General features: G+C 52.7%; 1 protein-coding gene across 2 annotated transcripts in view; it reads right to left on the reverse strand.

The window, feature by feature from the left end:
* The window catches only part of PMP22 (peripheral myelin protein 22), a 28,820-nt gene extending 10,812 nt beyond the window's left edge, over nucleotides 1-18,008 (reverse strand). Inside the window, exons 1-3 of one of the 2 annotated variants that reach the window (XM_027131098.1) lie at nucleotides 17,785-18,008; nucleotides 13,568-13,679; nucleotides 12,238-12,337 (exon numbers count right to left, since the gene is read on the reverse strand). In XM_027131098.1, the coding sequence (XP_026986899.1) occupies nucleotides 12,238-12,337; nucleotides 13,568-13,645 (178 nt within the window). In that variant the 5' untranslated portion in view covers nucleotides 13,646-13,679; nucleotides 17,785-18,008. Of the gene's footprint in view, nucleotides 1-12,237; nucleotides 12,338-13,567; nucleotides 13,680-15,217; nucleotides 15,881-17,784 lie in introns of those variants that run through there. The other variant, XM_027131097.1, reaches the window with a different exon arrangement.
* Nucleotides 18,009-18,208: the final 200 nt, after the last annotated feature.

An 18,208-nucleotide genomic window follows, 5' to 3' on the forward strand; every position in this document is an offset into this window, starting at 1 on the left:
CTGAGGGATCAACTAACCCACCCCTTTGTACTGACCGAGATTTCCAGAGATGTCTGGATGAGCCCCACTGGCACAGCCAAAGCTGGGAGGCCCCTGATTCTAGTCTAGTGTTCTTTCCACCGTGACGGACTATACGCTGCTTTTATCTTTGCAATTTCTTTGTCAATTAAGGTTCGAAAAGGATGTCTAATGCGTTGTGACCATCCCAACTTCATTTTTATATCTCTACTTGAACCACTATGCCCAGCGTAGCACTTCTTCTGGAGGAGTGGTCTGCAACAAAGCCAGTGCTGCCATAATGTCATTTTTTTGTAATAAAGCAATTATCCAGCACTTTGGTAGGTGAAGCTGGAAACAAAGAAATCTGAGCCCCAAATCTAGAACTAAAACAGTGATTCTATTTTGCTGCGGAGTGGCCTTCAAAGCACACCCTCAGAAGGGGCACAGCTGGTGCAGGTGACATCCTAGATTTCCCTGTCTGATTCTGAGATCTTTTCCTAAAGTCTTTACCTATCATTAACAACAGGAAACTTCCGCCAGACCTCATATTTAGAGAAAACTCAAAATCATACATGTTAAGCCTACATCAATAGGAGAAGTCCCTTAGATTTAATAACGTAATGAAATTCTTCTCGAAACTCTTTCACCAGGAACTTGAATTTTAGTGCCAAGCTCATTACAATTGAGTTAGCTTTCCGTAAGCTGTTTCTCACATCAGATCCCAATCAGGAAGTCAAGGAAGTTTTTATTCAATGGGTCTTGGCTGTACACCTTCTGTTTTGAGCCAAGCTCTCTGGTTTGTTCTGGGGATACAGAGTTGAAGAAGCAAGTTTTCAACCTTAAGCACAATAAGTAACACACATACACGCTGAGAGCAAGTCCAACTATATCAATCACAGCATGTGTGGATGGGTTCAGGTCACTCATTATAAGATGTGGAACTCCATCTTGAATGACGTCATTTGTATCTGTAGCCTGATACGAGAGATATACCTAAAACCAACAACAGTTGAAAATCAAAAGATTTTGAAAAGAGACACCAGGCAAATATTAACCAAAACGTACAGTAATAATAGCATCAGGCGGACGGGATTCAAATTGAAAAAGAGGAAAATGGCCAGTGAGGGAAGATCCAGTTTACCATGAAGAAATAAAAGTCATAAATTTCTAGGCATATAATACCATGGCCTGGAAAAAAAATAAAGCAAAAAATAACTGAAATGTGAGAAGAAATTGATAAAGCTAACAATCATAGTGGAAGATTTAAGCACAGCTCTCTCAGAATAGATACATCAAGTAGGTCAAAATACGGTAAGATAGAGATTATTTGTATTACAGCGTTAACCGATTCAGTTTAATAGCTATGTAGATCACGTGTGTCCCTTTAACAAAGACTACAAATTATTTTCAAACACACGTGGGACAGTCTTGCAAACTGCAGCAGGCAACAACCAAAAAATCTCAATAAATCTCAAAAAAAAGCAGACATGATGTAAACACAACTAAAGGCAAACAGAAAGTAGAAATTCAAAACAAACCAGCCAAAGTAAATTGGGACATTTTAAAATAGTATCCCAGATAATCCCTTGGATAAAGAAATCATGATGAGAAGGAAAGATTTCTTCAGCAAGGAGTGATATTGACAGTATGTGTGTTAAACCCACAGGCTGTGGTCCCAGCCGTGCTCAGGCCACGCCCTCCATCAGAACAGGCCTGGGTACCCCCGGCTTAACCGGCTACTTGCATATTTTTGCCCCCGAATCCCTCTCCTGTAACAAGTGGGATTAACTATCTCAGAGGATTGTTGTAACGATCAAATAAAAGTGTTGATATAAAAGCTCTGTACAATACAAATAACCCCGTGAAAAGGCTGAGCTGAGGGGCAGGGTAAATGAGCACCTACAGACTGTTCCAGGATGGTACCTGGGGCATCTCCACCTGGGCCGCACCAAGTACATGTATAACGGGGACAACCGTGTCCACATAAGCCATGTTATTATAAGGTGCCAACAGGAACACCAAAAAGTATTTTAATACAACTCTGCTATCATTTCATACGGGATCTTCAGCACAGAGGTTGGCAAATTATCTGTGACGAGTCAGGTTGTAAATAGTTTAGGCTTCGCAGGCCGTATGGTCTCCGTGGCAACTACTCAAGTTTGCCACCTTAGCAGAAAATCAGCCTTAGTCGATATGTAAATGAGTGGGTGTGGCCTGTTCACCTAATAAAATCTTATTTACAGAATCAGGCCGTGGACCCGACTGGACCTGCAGGCTATCGTTTGCCAGCCTCTGCTACAGACAAGCACATCCGACGTACAGAAAACAATTGTTAGAGTGGAGAGACCTGGACGGAAGGGAAAGCCCTGTCCACTGCAGTCCTGTTTCATACAGATCAACCTTCATGTGAGACCACCGTGCCCAGTGGTGAGTCTGAACTTCTACCCAAGCCCCAAGGCAGTGATACTCTTTTCTCCCAAACCACAAGCTCAGGGTCGTTAGCAGAGCCCATGACCAGCACCCGAGAACTATTCGTGGAATCCCCGGGGGGAAGCGTTGTAACCTCCAACGTTGGTGCCAAGCACAGGAATTAAAAGCCTTTCGCAGACCTGCTGTTCTCATGCGCATGCCAGGTAATAGGGCTGCTGACAGCTCTCTGACGTGGGCCAGGCCGTGGCTGCCAGCACACCCACTCCCCCCGCAGAAGGGAAAGCTGGAGATTCCCAATGACCAAAGGTCAGATTCCTGCCCCAGCGGCAGCTAAGCAATGAAGGAAATACATCTGCCCCCTCAGCTGTATTCTTAGCCCAGGGCCTAGATCTGGTGAGCTAAGAGCTCAGAAGGGATACAGCCCTCGTCAGTGCACCAGCCCCGCTGCGTTCCTTTGCCTCTTTCACTCCCAGCCTGGAGCCACGCCCCTGGCAGCCCCTCCCCACCTTGCATTCCACTCGGGCAGTTCATAAAAGCTCTCTGACTCCATAGAGAGAACAGGGTTTCCGGAAGTGAACGGAAGGACGGTGGCCGTTGAGTCAGAGGATAAACTGGCGGTAGCCAAGCCAGGAGGAAAGAGGCCGTGGGGGTGAGTCACCACTGCAGGAGTAAGTGCCGCCCATTTGCATAATGTCGTGCTGCTTCCCAAAGCCCGCGACCCGCCAGGCCTCGATCCCCGCCGATCTCCACCCTCAAACCTGGCTACCCTACCCACTGCCATCCCACAAACCACCGCTCTCCTTCCTCCTCGAGATGAATGTCATCCCAGAGACGGCTGACTTGCCCAGCGGCCTGCCTCCTATCCAGGTGGCCTTGGCTGTCAAGCTTCGCTCACCGGTGCCAGCCTATACGGGGCCCCGCGTGGTCCTCGCCCAGGGCTCCAGCTTCTTCCCATCCAGTCCAGCTGGGAGCTTTGAAATCGGGCCCAGGGCTCAGGCTGACTTTGCCCGTGACCCACGCAGGATGCTTGCCAGAGGGGAAAGCTACACAGGGGCTTTCAGCTCCCTCTGGCCAGGAGCTCACGCGGAAGAGGAAGGCCACGGGGGAGGCTCTTTCAACTCACAATCACGAGGGCATTTCAACTGCAGCAGAACCTCCGGCTGATGACTAGTGAATAGAAGTTCAAGGCGCTCTGGCTGCACCTGACACCGTCACTCAGTTAACTGCCCTCCTAACCAAGAGGCTTCCTGATGGGCACAGGAGCTAGTTTTCCAGAGTCTAATTTATATGTGTGGTTTGATACCACAAGTCTTATTCTCACTAGTCTTTAGACTTGAACAGGGAATATAATACAGCCATTGAGGTTCTGAGGTTACTGAAAATATACAGCTGTTTCAGGCTTCCTCTATTCCCTGGTTGGAAAACTCTAGTAACAGGAGGGCCAGGTTAGGCTGTGTTTCCCAAAGACTTGTTGCTGATTAAACAGACAAACAGAGGGAGTGGCTTCCATGGTCAAGTATATTAACCTCCCTCCTCGGACACTGCAACGTACAACGACATACTCAAGGCTCTGAGAAGTCTTACCATTAAAAAAATAGCCTGGGTAACTTTTAAATGGTGTTTTCCAAATTGACTTATTGGAGAACCATTTTTGTTGGTGTTGTTAAGAACAGGCCACCTGGACATGCGGGTTTTGGCCACAGACAATGACAGTGGAAAGGAGAAAGGCATTTTAACTGCCCGATCACAAGCTGTGCTGATGGAAATGTACAGGGAAGGAGGGTATGCCTGGGGGAGGGGGCTCACGATCTTTGCCTTTAAAAGGCATTCTCCATATAAAAATAATCAGAGGTCCCCTCTCCTTTTTAATCCTAAAATATAAAAAGGAAGCCAAGCATCATGGAAATTAAGAGCCCCCAGCCCACCAGTCGTAGGAAAGCACCCATGCTTCTCTCCTCCCCATGCCTGCTGAAGTTCTACCCCATTTCCCAGGCCCGGCTCAAAGGTTCCCCTCCCCGCACCCGCCGTCACAATTATATCCTGAACAGGAAGAGGCTCCAGGACACATGGGATGCGACGGGTGCCTACTCAAGGTCCCACCTCCACGCTCACCCTATTAGGCCACCGGGCACCTGCCCCAGGTAACCAGCTCGTAAGAGGCAGACCCAGTGCAGAAAAGCAGGGACTCCAGGTACCCATCCACTGGGGTGCTGAGGAGTTGAAAAGCATGTTTGAAATCTAACAAATTAAAGGATCCTGCTGCCCTTCTTTAGGTTTGGCATCCACAGAACATAGGGAGGAAGGAGGAAGAATGGGACAGCAAAGGGAGAGAGTTCCCCCTTCTCTGCTCGTCCACCTGCCAAGCCAAACCACGAGCCATCTGCAGAGAAGCAGAAAGGGGCCGATGCTTGCCGTCCAGAGGCAGCACGTTAGCCAGCTGGGACAGCCAAGGACTGTCACCAGCACCAGAAAAGCCACTGCAAGAAGAAGGCATCACAGAGAAAGGAAGACCCTGGGGAGATAAAGCCGCAGCCTCCAAATATTTGAAGTCAGTCTGGGGACACGATGGGCGTTTAAACTCCTTGAGGACAAGTTTGCAACCCGTAAAACCCAGGTCCAGCCCCCCAGGCATGAATGAAGACATCCAGAAACGACTGGAAATTCAGAGGACAGTCGTGGTCTCAGCTATGTAATTTGTTAATGACAGCATCCCAGGGCATTTCCCCCGCATCACCGGCCCCTCCTCCCCAACCTCTCTGCCAGCTCCCTCCTGTACCCATCCGGCTGCCGGAGTGTCACAGAACTCACTCTGGACACCTCTGCTCCTCTGCCTCTCCTCTCATCAACTCCCCGGCACCAGGACGTCAAATACCCTCCGTAGACACGGATGACTCCAAATCTGAATTTCCAGCCCAGACCTCTGCCCTGAGCCACAGATTCCCAAATCCAAGTGCTTTGCTGACATTCTACATTCTCAGTGTTAACGGCCAGGATGAACTTTCAAAACACAAGTCAGGTCACGCCACTCTTCTGCTCCAAACCCTTCAGTGTGGCTGGGCTGTCCTTCTCAGCATCATGGCCCGAGCCGTTGGCCCGTCCTCTCCTGCCTGTAGCACACTCAGACACGCCAGCCTGGCACCGGTGGACACACCAAACTCTTCCTGCCTCAGGGTCCTGGCCCTTCCATCACCTTCTGGAATTCTCTTCCTGCAGTTCTGCACACAGCTGGTCTCTCCCATCTTATAAGCCTCCATCCACGGGACTCTGGCAGGAAGAGGCCTGCCATGACCAGCTGCTTCCTCCCCAGTGGTGACTTGCTATTCCATCGCTCTCTCTGTCTCCTACAGAGCGCTGCCCGCTGCCCACAATGACTCATTCATTGTCTATCCTCCGTCTCCCCTGCGTAACTGTGAGCTCCATCCGCCGGGGCAGGGGCTGGTCTTTCTTGTTGAGCTCTGTCTGCCCAGCACCTAGGATGCGCTCCATATATTTGAAGAATGGATGAATGGACCACGCTGGCAGCTCTGAAAATGAAAGACGTTCTCTTGAAAGGTGGTGAGTTCCCCATCACTGGTAGGATGTGCACATGGTGGGCACATTGCAGACAGTCCGAAGCTAGTGGGATGGGAAGGGGGATGAATCTGATGACCTCCCAGGTCCCCGCCAAGGTCAGAGTCTACGTGTGTGCTGATGACCACATACTCAGAAGCCTTCATGCCAGACTTCCTCTTCTCAGGCACCAAAGACCAAATCCACACCCTCAGGCCACCCCACGGCCAATCCCTGCTCCTAAACTACAAGGGATGCTTTCTTGACTCTGGTAAAATCCTGGGAATGCAATTTAAATTTTTTTTTTTTTTTTTTTTGCAGCACGCGGGCCTCTCACCGCCGTGGCCTCTCCCGTTGCGGAGCACAGGCTTCGGACGCACAGGCTCAGCGGCCATGGCTCACCGGCCCAGCCGCTCCGCGGCATGTGGGATCTTCCCAGGCCGGGGCAAGAACCTGCGTCCCCTGCATCGGCAGGCAGACTCCCAACCACTGCGCCACCAGGGAAGCCCAATTTAAGTTTTTTAAAAAGCAAAGCCTGAGCTTCAAGGGCCATATGGTACAGACACAGGTCTCCACAAGCGTTCTGAATTAACTCATGGATGCTGGCATCTGACGAGAGACTCCAAGGGTTGAAACATCATCATTAGGACGCCACGTCCCACTCCCTGCACCTCCCTCGCCTGCCAGGACCTCCTCATCCCACGAGGGCCTGTTAAATCAACAGTCATTACTGGGTCAGAGCTTGCGGGTTGGCCCAGGGAGCCACAGAGATTTTAAATTGCAAAACATGAACCCATAAGTGCTGAGGGCCTCCTGTGTTTTCTAAATTCTGACCAAAAGCTGAGCCTCAGATGAAGAAATGGTATGATGTCCTTGCAGAAATGACAATGCCACCAAGTGGATAAACGAGATAAATCTGAGATCACAGAAGACACAGACACAGGAGACCACCGAGGGCTCAAGTCGGGGGCTCCTGAGATTGGCAAGACTTTTTTTTTTCTAATTTTCAATCCGAAGCATTGGTCTAATGCTGCCCACAACCTAACGGCCACGAGGTCGCTGCTGCTGGAAATAGATAGGTGCATTTCTACTTTGTAAGATTTCTGATGTATTCTGCCTTATAAACGCACAAGACTTTTACTCCATCTTGGAATAAAACAGCTGAGAAACGCATATAAGACAGAGCAGGTCTAAATGAAATCATAAAAATTAGAAACCATCCATCTGCACCAAACTCCTTTCTGGGGTCTAGAAGGCTCTACAGGCTGGCTGCTGCTCCATCTCCTGTGCTCTCTGTTCCTCAACTCTGCCAGGCTCCTTCCCACCCCAGAGATCTTGTCCTTGGGAGGTCCCGCTGTCTAGAACCTGCCCCAGACGTCTCTGTGGCTGACTCCTTCCTGGTCATCCTCAGGCCGTCATTTCTCCAAGAGGACAGCCTTCCTCACCCAAGTCCCTCATTACACATCACCCTGCTTTATTCTCTTTGTCTTTCCTATCACTGCCCCCTGACTATCCACGTTTCTTGACTGTTCCGCCCGGTAAGACGGAAACTCTTGTCCACTCTTGCAGCCTTGGTGTCTGCGGTGGAATCTCCTACGGGGCAGGTGTTCAGTGAATAGTCCTGCATGAAAGAACAGAGGGAGGGGGGAAAGGAGGGCAGGGGGAGTCCTGAGGTGGGAAGTTCAGGATCAAGGAAGTGAGAGAAGGCTGAAATTCCAAGATGAAGGGGAGGAGAGATGGGACGTGAGGCTTAATGGGAAACAAGAACAGATCATTCAGGTATGGACCTTAGCAAAGATGTTCATCTGAAGATGCAGACCAGTAAAGGACCTCTGAGAGGTTTTAAACTGAGAGTAATACAATGAGGTTTGTATTTTTAAACATCATCCTTGATTCAATATGCAAAACGAAAGGAAGGAAGAAAGGTCAGGAGTTAGGAGGCTGCAGCAGCGGCCCTGACAGTAACTGCAGGCATGGTGACGGGCGTGGAGATGAAGAGCAACCAGTGGGACCTAGGGTGCTTCTGAGAGGGGAGAGAAGGAAACACATCCAGGCAGACTCTGAGCGTGAAGCTCACTGGATGGTGAAGCGGCATCCACTAAAACACTAGAGACCATCAAAGAGGGAGATCGGGCGGAGGGGGGCAAAGTCTGGCCGGTTTGGAGATGCCTCTGGACATCCCAGCCAAACTGTCAGGTAGGCAGCTGTATATGCTCATCTGGGGGTCAGAAGAGAGGTCTGGACAGGAAGGAAACAAGGATTCAAGAGACATCATGAAACAGTAAGACTTGTTAATGACTTGGGAGGTGGAAAGAAAGAGAGGCAAGTCGAAGGAATCTCCAGTTTCCAATAGGGGTCACTGTCTTGCTGATGGCGTCCAGGACACAGCAGAGATGGGCTATTTGGAGAATCCTAAAGTAATTGGGCTCTGCTCTGAAACTGCACAGGACACAGCAGAGATGGGCTATTTGGAGAATCCTAAAGTAATTGGGCTCTGCTCTGAAACTGCATAGGACACAGCAGAGCTCTCGTGAAAGAGTACGATTGGTATGGAGCGGGGTAGTCAAAGCCCTGAAGGGAAGAGTCTCAAGCCAGGCTTACTGGGAGGTGCTCGCTATTAAATTTCTATGAATCGAGAAGCCATGCTTCCCATGAAGCCAAATGACTCCATTCTCAGCCTCCCTTGTCACTAGGTGTGGTTCTGTGATGAACTTCCAGGAAAAGATAAAAGCAGAAGTGTGTGGTCTATCCGGGGACGTTTCATTAAAAGGGAGGGGGACACATTCTTCTCCTCCTCCTTTCTCTACCCTTGCTTGAAGGGTAGAGAAATGGCTGGTGCTCTAGCAGCCTTTGGGTCCATGAGGATGAGGACCAAATCTGAGAGATGGCAAAGAAATAAGCTAGAAAGTGCCTGGGGCTCTGACAATTTCCTGGAACAGCCATACCTATCTCAGGCTGCCTACTTCCACACTTCTTTTGAAAGAGAGAGAAATAAACTATCTTATTTAGGCCACTACCATCTAAAGATGTACTGTTTTATGCAGTCAGTCTTAATCCCAATCGGAACGCTAGCCAACTTGTCTAATGTGTCCTTCCATTGCCTTCCCCTTGCTTTAGGTCATCATTGCCTCAGTAGGGAATCGCCTCCTCCTTGCCTGCATTTATTTAAATCCTGCCCATCCTTTGGAGGATGGATCAAATCCCCCCTCCCACATGAGACCTGCCTTCCACTTCCTCCCCTGAACTCTGGCGCTGCCCGCCTGTCCCCACTCCTTGGGTATCTGGCCTATGCTGCCTGCACAGTGATTCATCCCCCTGCACAGAGCTCAGGACTGTCAAGGCCAACGTGCACATTCTCCAAGTCCTTATATCCCTCAGGCCGAAAGGCATTCAAAACAAAGTCATGATAAATATTCCCCCACTAAGCCTCCTTCACCTCTACCTGCAGACAGGATCAGGATGGGGCCAGAGGGTGTGTAAATACATTTAGAAAATGGAAAAGCAGACAGAGTTGAGGGCATTTAGTGAGGAATCTAAAACTACTCTAATATCAAGAAAGAGTCTGAGGGAAAAAAATCTAATCTGTTTCCTTCCAACCGTATAACATAGACGTTTGACTGTTGTGCAGTTAATGTGGCACAACCACCATCCGTATAAGAAAAACAAGGGAATGACGCCCTGCAGAGGTGCACGGCCCCAGCCCCGCACGTGCAAAAACAAGCCCTTTCAGCAGAAATAGCAAGTCTCGTAAACCAACGCGTTTTCACATAACATGCTTGCAACATATTCTTCACAAATTGGTATCTGTAACGAATTACTTTCAGTTACTAAAATAAAAAGTATGTTTGAAACATTCTAAGAGCAAATACGGACCAAGGTGACTGGTTTACAACTAGCAGAGTTCATCTGTAAAGGCAGTCTAATTGTTTTTAATTCTGTATTTTTTTCACCTCTTGTTTGGCACAGAAATGGTTAAACCCAATCGAAAAGGCAAAGGAGTCCCAGAGGCTTCACCCCCATCAGAGCTGAGGTTGTAACACAAGCTGACCCATCAGAAGATGAGAACAGAGATAGCGACCACTGGGGAAGCTTAAATGGGAAGTTCTGACTTAGCATCAGCCCAAGTGCAAACAAACCCAGCTTGTCCAGAGTTCCTCAGAACGCCCTTACTGGGAGAGCCGAGAAGGCAGATGCGGAGTAGAAGCACGATTTGGGACACACACACACCCCCACCCCCCGCCCAGGGAAGCAACCACGCGGATTTGGATAAAGACCCGCGATGCACACCCCAAAGTCACTGTCAACGAACCCAGGAAGGTGAGCTTGTACACGAAGAGCCAGCTGAGCGATAGGAATAACGCTGGTGCCTCTTTGAGAGCTGCTGCGAGGGCGGAACAGCAGCCACTCCCGACCGCAGAAGATGCAGGAGGCAGGTCCGCAGCAGGCAAACATCACGGTCCAGCAGGTCGGACAATTTAGATCCCTGCGCCTCTGCCGACTCATCCCTCTTGAAACCCAGCCGGGTTGGAGTATGCCTGCCAAAACTGCTCCTTCCGGGATTGAGTCGAGAAACCCCTGCCAACCCCACGTGGCCAAATGCCAGTTGGGCAACGTCCAGGTGGACACCTCGGGGTGGGGGGGGTGGGGGGGTCTCAGGGAAAGCCGGCCCTTGTGGGCGGAGTCACCACTCGTGGCCACCAGGTGTCAGTAGCGAGCAGGGAGCCTCCCATCCTGAGCTTCAAGGAACTCCAGCCAAACCCTGCCCCGGAGACCGGATGCTGTGGCTTTGGGGCCAAGCAGTGCTGTGGCCACATGCGCAGACGCTCCGAGTGTTTCAGTTATTTGATTGCCAACTCACAATGCAACCTCTAGGGTGGTTTAAATTCAATATCCTTCACAGACTCCGAGAAAAGTTTAAGGACTGCTTCCTTCAACAAAGACTGGTGTCTTGTCTTTTCTTCCCCCAGGAAAGTGGAAACATAAAGCAGGGTCTTCTAGTCCTTGCCTATCCTCCCCACATAAACTACAGTAGTTCGAGCAGTTTCTCTTTATACTGAGGTTGGAGATATTTCGTTGGTGATACTTCAGGGACAGCTTGAGTACTGCTGGGTGCAGAGCCCTGAGGGGAAAAGTCCCGCAAAGAAATTGGACCGTGCACATACAGAACGAAGGGCCACTGCCCTTCCTGCTTTGTTGAGCTGCGTCTGAACTGGTTTCTCTCACTGAGCGTAACATCTTCAACAGAAATACTTGATCTAGGGGCGGCTGCAGCCTCATCAAAACGTGTACTTTGCTGGTCTTTAAACCCAAGATGTCAGGAAAGTTCTGTCACATCTATAGGTACTTCCCTCTCCAGGCTAAGGACATGTCCTTTGGAACACGAGACCATGCAGAGCCTGGCCCACCGTGTCCTCAATGCCGGGCACTGTGGCCCCTGCCGAGGTCCACGCTGCCACCAGACACCTCCCAGTCACCAAAAAGAATGCATCCTGTTTCTCTCTGCCTCTCCACATCCAAAGACACCAGGTCCCCGCTGAGCCCTCCTTCCCTCTGGGTGCTGGAAGTAGCTGGTGAGTGCTTCCATGGCCAATTAACCCCTTAACCTGAACCCAGGAAAGCCTGGTTTCCAATATCTCACAGAAAAGATGCTAAGGACAGAGCAGAAATACTCCCGGGCTAAGCTTGGGGTTGTGCAAATAGCGTCAATGCCCCATCTTGCAACGAGGAATCGCTCAACAGCTATGATGCTAAATGGTACCCCTGAGGCCCAAGATGCAGAGAGGAAATCCTATAACTGGAGACCAAAAGCTGGCCCGTCTATCCTCAGGACAGCCCCCCCATCACTGCACCAGGAAGACACAGGACATTCCTGGATATCCTGCCACCAAACCAAAGACGCTAACTGGACTGAAACTCCCAGTGGGGTCTGCCTAAGGTTTTGCATCATCACTGCTTATGTGTGTCCACATTTCTAGGTTCACAAGAAGCCTTACACAAGTGATGGGAAGCAGGGGGTGGGGTGCTCTAGGGCTTCTCTGTAGGTAGAGAGAACGCACAAAGACTCCCCAGGATCTCAGTGTAGCCAGTGAAGCGACCGCCCCTCCCTTTTTGTCTTGGGACGTCTTGGCCATGTCCCACCCCACCCTGGCAACAACTCTCTAGCTTATGTCTTCCAAGAACAAGTGCTTCCAGGTCTGGACAGAGAAACATGCCGCGGACAGATCAGGACGAACCTGTGGAGCAAAAAACCATTCTCACCGTTTGCTGACGATGTGAAACAGTGTTGGACGTTGCCCAGTGAAGAGGTGCTACAGTTTTGCCAGAGGTCGGTCGCGTGTCCATTGCCCACCATCCATTGCTGGAGAGAACCAGACGTGGTAAATCAGGGGAGTCCGTGAGGAGTGACGGAAAGGGGGAGGGAGAAGACCAAGGGTAGGCAAAGAGCAACCTCCTCAACCTGTCTACGGGGCCTGCCCCTGCCCTGCCCCGGGGCTGCCTAGCCAGAGTCCAGGGTCGTGCTTGAGAAAGGGGAGATGTGGTGGTCTGGCCCAGACAGCCAGAGGGGAGAGCCGGGGCTTTGCTAGTGAAAAGCACTCTGTAAGTGTAAAAGTACCACACACACACATAAGTTGCTCTGTGCCGAGGTGTGTGCTGTAGTAGAAGGAGCCGTGGACTCAACCCAGGACACCTGCATCCAAGCTCCCCCCACCCCCCATCTCCTGGGTACCATTCCCAAAGCCGCAGCCACTCTGAGCCCATTTCCTTACTTACAATTCCTATCAACCTGACAAGATCGCCATAAGGCACACTTAAGATGTTGGCAGGATGCTGGTAAACGATGGACCAACTCACCAATCCCCAACATAATTATTTCTCAACCTTTGAACCAGGCCAGAACATCACGCCTGGGACTTGCTGTATATACAGAAGTTAAGGCCACGGTCGCATAACTGCCCGAGTCTGGGCTTAGCTTCAAGAAAATAAGTTGAAAAGCTAATGAGCTTGACGTCTGATGGTTTTGCAACACAAGTTATCCCAGTGACCTGTTTGTACTGGAGGAGGCTTTTCTAAGAAGGTACCATGTCCACAGCGCAAAGCAGACCTGGGGCTGTGAACTCTTAGGGAAAAGCCAGTTTGAACTTTCCAATTTCAGGTCCTAAAGGCTGTTTTATGAACTAAACCGCCCATCTGACGGATGCCATTTGGAGAAAAAACAAACCTTCCTAAATACTCCACTTCCTTCCTCAACGACCCTGCATTAAGGAAAATGCTACACAAGCTTATCAAATGAAGGGCCGGGGTTGGGGGGGGGACCCCTGGATCTGTACCTAAATTCTCTGGCTTAAAGAGAGGCCTGCGTGGCTTCACCTAGCCCCGCGCTCGCTTCCTTCCTCCCGCTGAATCTGCTCTGGTTTTCGCAAAACTACTTTTGAAAAGGCGCGGATTGCCAGAAACTGCAAAGGGCCCTGGGATGTCTGAGACGCTTTGTCTGCAAACTGGAGGGGACACAGTTGGAACCGCCATCCGGAGGCCGAGCTCGGGGTGAGCCCCGGGCGCCCCTCCCGCCCGCCGCCCGCCCGAGACTCACGCTGACGATCGTGGAGACGAACAGCAGCACAAGCACCGCGACGTGGAGGACGATGATACCCAGCAGCAGGAGAAGCATTCTGGCGGCGAGTTCTGCTCAGCGGAGTCTCTGCCTGGCCGGAGAGAGGGCCGAACTGGACGTGAGGCCGAGCGAACCGGCCTGACCGAGCGAGCGAGGGAGGAAAGGAAGGAGGGAGGAAAGAAGGGAGGGAGGGACGCGGAGGGAGGGTCCTGCGCTCGGAAGGCCCGGGCCTGGCGCCGCGCCCGCCCGCCCACCCCGCCCGGCGACCGCCGAGAGAGGGCAGCAGCCGACCGCGGCATCCCCGCCCCACAGTCCGTCGAGCCCGCCCGCGACCGAACATCTTCTGCTTTTGGAACAAAACAAGTGGTACGCACGACGCACGTCGAAGTCACCCCGGGAGGCGAGGTTTTTCCAGAGTGCCAAGCAGAGGCCGCAGCGCGCCTCCACCCACCTGGGGGTTCCGGGGGCAGCCCAACGAGGAGAAGGGGGGCGGAGGGCGAGAGGTCGCGTTCCCCCGTGGGGTGGAGCTGGGGGTGAGCGGAAGGGGCCCAGATTTCTGCGAGAGGCCCGGGGACACCAGCGGCGAGCTGGGAGGGAGAGCGCGCGGCGGGAAGCCGGGTTCCCAGACCCCAGGGCGCTCCGCATTCCGCTAGGCTCCCAAGTTTCCACCCAGTTCCTCCCGCGCAGGGGAGCCGTCCCGGCCCCAGCACAGCTTGGCATTGACACCAGCGGCCCCGGAGAGAAGGCGCAGAGCTGGATAGAGCGGAGAGGAAAGAACGGCCGGAGAGAACTGCTGGGGCCGGCGCCTCCTGCCCACCGCGCGCGCTTCCCCCGGCAGCCCTGCGGGCCGGGCCGTTGCGCTCCCGGGACAGGGGCCCAGGAGCCTGGATGGAGGGGAGCCAGTGTCCGGTGGGAAGGAGAGGCGGAAGTAATGGGTTGGGTCCCAGGAGAAGCGCAGCCGGACGGAGCCGGCAGGACATCTTCTCTCCGCCACGGCGTGGTCCTAGCCCCACATTTTGCAGACCTTAGGGACTGAGATCCGCCGACCTGTGGGAGGATTTGCACGTCTGCGAAGATGAGCTGCGTTTGGGGGGCTACTTCAGGACAGAATCTTGGGCCAGAGACATCGTTTCAATAACTCGGTTTTTAAAATACCCAATCGCAAACCTCTCCGTTCCTCCCCTTAAGCAACACGTTCAGTGAAACTCTGGAATGTGCAAGAGGAAATAAGCACAATTTTCTGATGTCTCCCGGAAGGTTTAAATTAAATCCAGTGACTCCTAATGCCGAGGGCAGGGGGTGGGGGTGGGGGGCACGGGGGTCCTGTACCCCGGAGATGTCCACCGCAGGGACCGCTTTGCCAGTGAGTCCAGCGAGGCGAAAAGTGCTCCGCCCCTGCCCCATACCCGGACACCAGCACCCGCGTCCCCGGCGGTTTACAGACCACCAGGCACCCCGCAATGGGTCCCTACAAGCCCCGTAGGAAGGACGCGAGACAGGCGGTGGTCTACCCGCGATCGGGGACCGCGCCAGCCCGAGGCCCCCTGCTCCGCGCGTTCTGTCACCGTCTACGAAAGATGCCCACGTTCCTCTTCCATCTCCTCCACTTTCCCTGCCAAAAGCACTTACAGCCCAAAGGGATAGCTGTCCCCGATCCTCGGAGATCCTCAGAGTGGCCTCGGGCACAGACCGCGTGCGTCCGCTCGGCGGCTGGCGTCCGGAAAGACAGCTGCTCTGCGGGGCTGCGTGCGCCGAGCTAGGGGCCGGAGGGAGGATCCCGGCGTTCCCCTTTAACGGGAACAACGCCCTGTCTGCGTCGCTGCAGTAGGGTGTGTCCCCGGGTCAGCGTGTGCAGGGGGGCGGGACCCGGGGAGGGGAGAGGGCAGTGAGGAGGGAGGCAGGGCAGGAGCCAGTTCCTCGGCCTTCACTGCGCCCCAGGAGAAAGTCGATGACTCCAAAACAGCGGTGGCTTGTCCTCGAAACTAGGAGGCAGCGGGCTTTCTCACCTCCGCTTCCCTGGCTCCGCGGAGGTCACGGAGACCAAGAGTTGACCGATATACTGGCCCTTCTGCCCACGTGGGAAAGCCCGCCAGAGGTCGCCTCCGTGGGTGACCAGCGCGGGGCTCTGGGGCGCACGCAGTCGGACCGCGCCCGCGGGGAGAGCCAGCCTGGATGCCCCTGCCACGGGTAGGGGGAGATGGCACTTAAGCGCTGGCAGACCTCCCTTCCCTCGGGTCCTGGCGTCCCTGGCCTGCCCTACAGTCCTAGCGGGGCGCACCCGCGCCAAGCCCGCCTGCGCGATCAGCGCCGGGTGCCTCGGATTCCCGGGACCGATCTAGCGGGTCTGCTCGGGTGAGGGTTGGGGGAGGAGGGAGAGGCCTGCCCACTGCAGGACAGCGCGCCCTGGGGTCGCTGGGGAAATCCAGACCACAACCCGGAACGCTCCCGGCGAGTTTGCCTGGCTTGGCGCCCGGCCTCGGCTCGCGTCCCCGGCCACAGGGTGGGGAGCTGGCCATTTGAGGTGGGGGAAGCGCAGCCAGGGAAATCAGCTGATTCACAGCCGCCTGAACGGGGTCCGCCCAGCGTCACGGGGAGAGAGGATAGCCCTTCCGGGCGCACGACAGGCGCGCCCCAACAAGACGCTCTGGGGGTCCAGCCTTGAGGCAGGAACCCGGAGCCGGAAGGTGGGTATTAAACGTCTGCCGGCTAATGCAGCAGGTCGTACACAAGACACCTACACCTGCCAGCGTTTGTGTCACAAAACATCATCGCTCTGAACGAGTCAAATACTCCCATGCTACTTATTTTACTATATGAAAGTAGCTGCTTATTGTAGCTAATTGTACATTCTTCAGGTAAAAATAATTTGAAAAAAACTTCCAACAATGGGCTTTCAAAAATCCTTAGATTAAAAAGAAGACTCCTTGTAAAGTTTTCGCTCAGTGCGCATGACACACTCTGTGAGAGGTGGTGTGGTCCAATGGTTAGGCACGTTGCCACTGGGTTTAGACGAACGCGATTACCCTGCTTACTCAGGGTTGTGGATTTGGGCAGTTAGCTGAAGTTTGGGGTGCTTCGGTTTTCTCATCTGGAAACAGGACTGAGAATGGCCATTTTAAAGGGTTATGGTGTTGATTAAAAGAGTGTGTGAAGCAATTAGCATAGCGTCTGGAAAAGAATAAAGGATCAGTACCCAGTAAATTGTCACTATTATTATTATTATTAATTATTTCACATTTAATCCTCACAACAACCTTTTAAGGAAAGCCTGACCCCCTAAACTAAAATTGCTTATCAATCCCATAGATTGAAAGCACATATGTAGGTAGAAGGACTACCTTCTGCCTACCAATGGGAGTGGCCTCTCGCCTCCTGGGTCATGGTCTAGCGGGTTTGCCCTGGGAGTTATTGCCCCTCTTCATATGCCATTCAGACATTTTTATTTATCTAGCCAATGGTCACATGATCACCATGTACCCGGGACTGTTCTAAGCACTTTATAAATATTAGCATATCTAACTCAGGAGTTTCTTTCCCTTCCTTTCTTTTGTTCCAACTAAACTTTTAAATGAAGTATATACATTTAGAAAAGTGCACACGTGGTCAGACATAGCTCATCTCTTCCTTTCTTTTGAATCCAATGTTTTTATCAATAACCAGGTCACACCACACTGTGGGACACCTGAACCCACCCGTCCCTGGTGGTCACCTCACTGCCCCTCGCCTGCGTCCCGCCTACTCAGCCCCGAGGGGTGGAAGACAGGATACCACCCAGTGTGGCTGGTGTCACCAGCTCGGCCACACCCAGAGCCCAGCCAGGGCTCCGCTACAGGTGGAGCAGAGGTTAGGTTTCTCCCTAACCTGCTTACCAATCCAAGGCCACCTGCCAGCTGTGTGTGCAGAGCTGTTTCCCATCAGGGAAGGCGCATCTGGTCCCCTTTCTCCCTTCCACTCTGGGTACACTGAGGTTTCTAGATGCTCCCAGAGGGTCCTTCTCGCCTCCCCAGCCAGAGTATACATCCAGCTCTTAACCAAGGATTTTAGAAATCCTCTGACTCTCCGGTGAATTCCAACACACACGTGCCACCTCCCCTGCAACGCTTTCCATTTGTGGTTGGCAGGACGCAGGGCTGGGCAGCTCTCTGCAAAGCATAAGCACACACCATCCAGAGGCAGAGTTTGCCAAGACAACTCACCAGGCCAAACGGTGTAACCCCTTCCTCCCCGCGGCTTTCTTTGCAGTCAAACGTGACGGAGGCCCAGGCGAGGCCCCCCCGGAACAGGGCGGTGGAAAGACCGGCAGCTGGCAGATCTAGCCCCGCTGCTTCCAGCCAGGCTTCTCGAGATGTGCCCTGGTGGTGCTCCCTGTAACTGAAGCCAGACCGGGCGTCCACCCAGTTTATTCAGGGGCTGGTCCAATGCTGGGATATGTCATGGTGGCCTGAGAGCCTCTCAGCCTCTACTATTTAAAGAGACAGCGCCCAGCTTTGCGTATTTGAGAGTAAACACAATGATCCCAAGAGGCCCTGGGGGGTGTGGAGAGCCTGGACTCGGCCAGGAGAGGAGCTCTGGGTGTGCCCGTTCTCACCGCAAGTGGCAGCCTGTGTGAGAACAAAGAGG

This window comes from Aethalodelphis obliquidens, unplaced genomic scaffold (genome assembly GCF_003676395.1).
Source record: "Aethalodelphis obliquidens isolate GAN/ISIS:26980383/991018 unplaced genomic scaffold, ASM367639v1 scaffold38, whole genome shotgun sequence".
Lineage (NCBI taxonomy): Eukaryota > Metazoa > Chordata > Mammalia > Artiodactyla > Delphinidae > Aethalodelphis > Aethalodelphis obliquidens.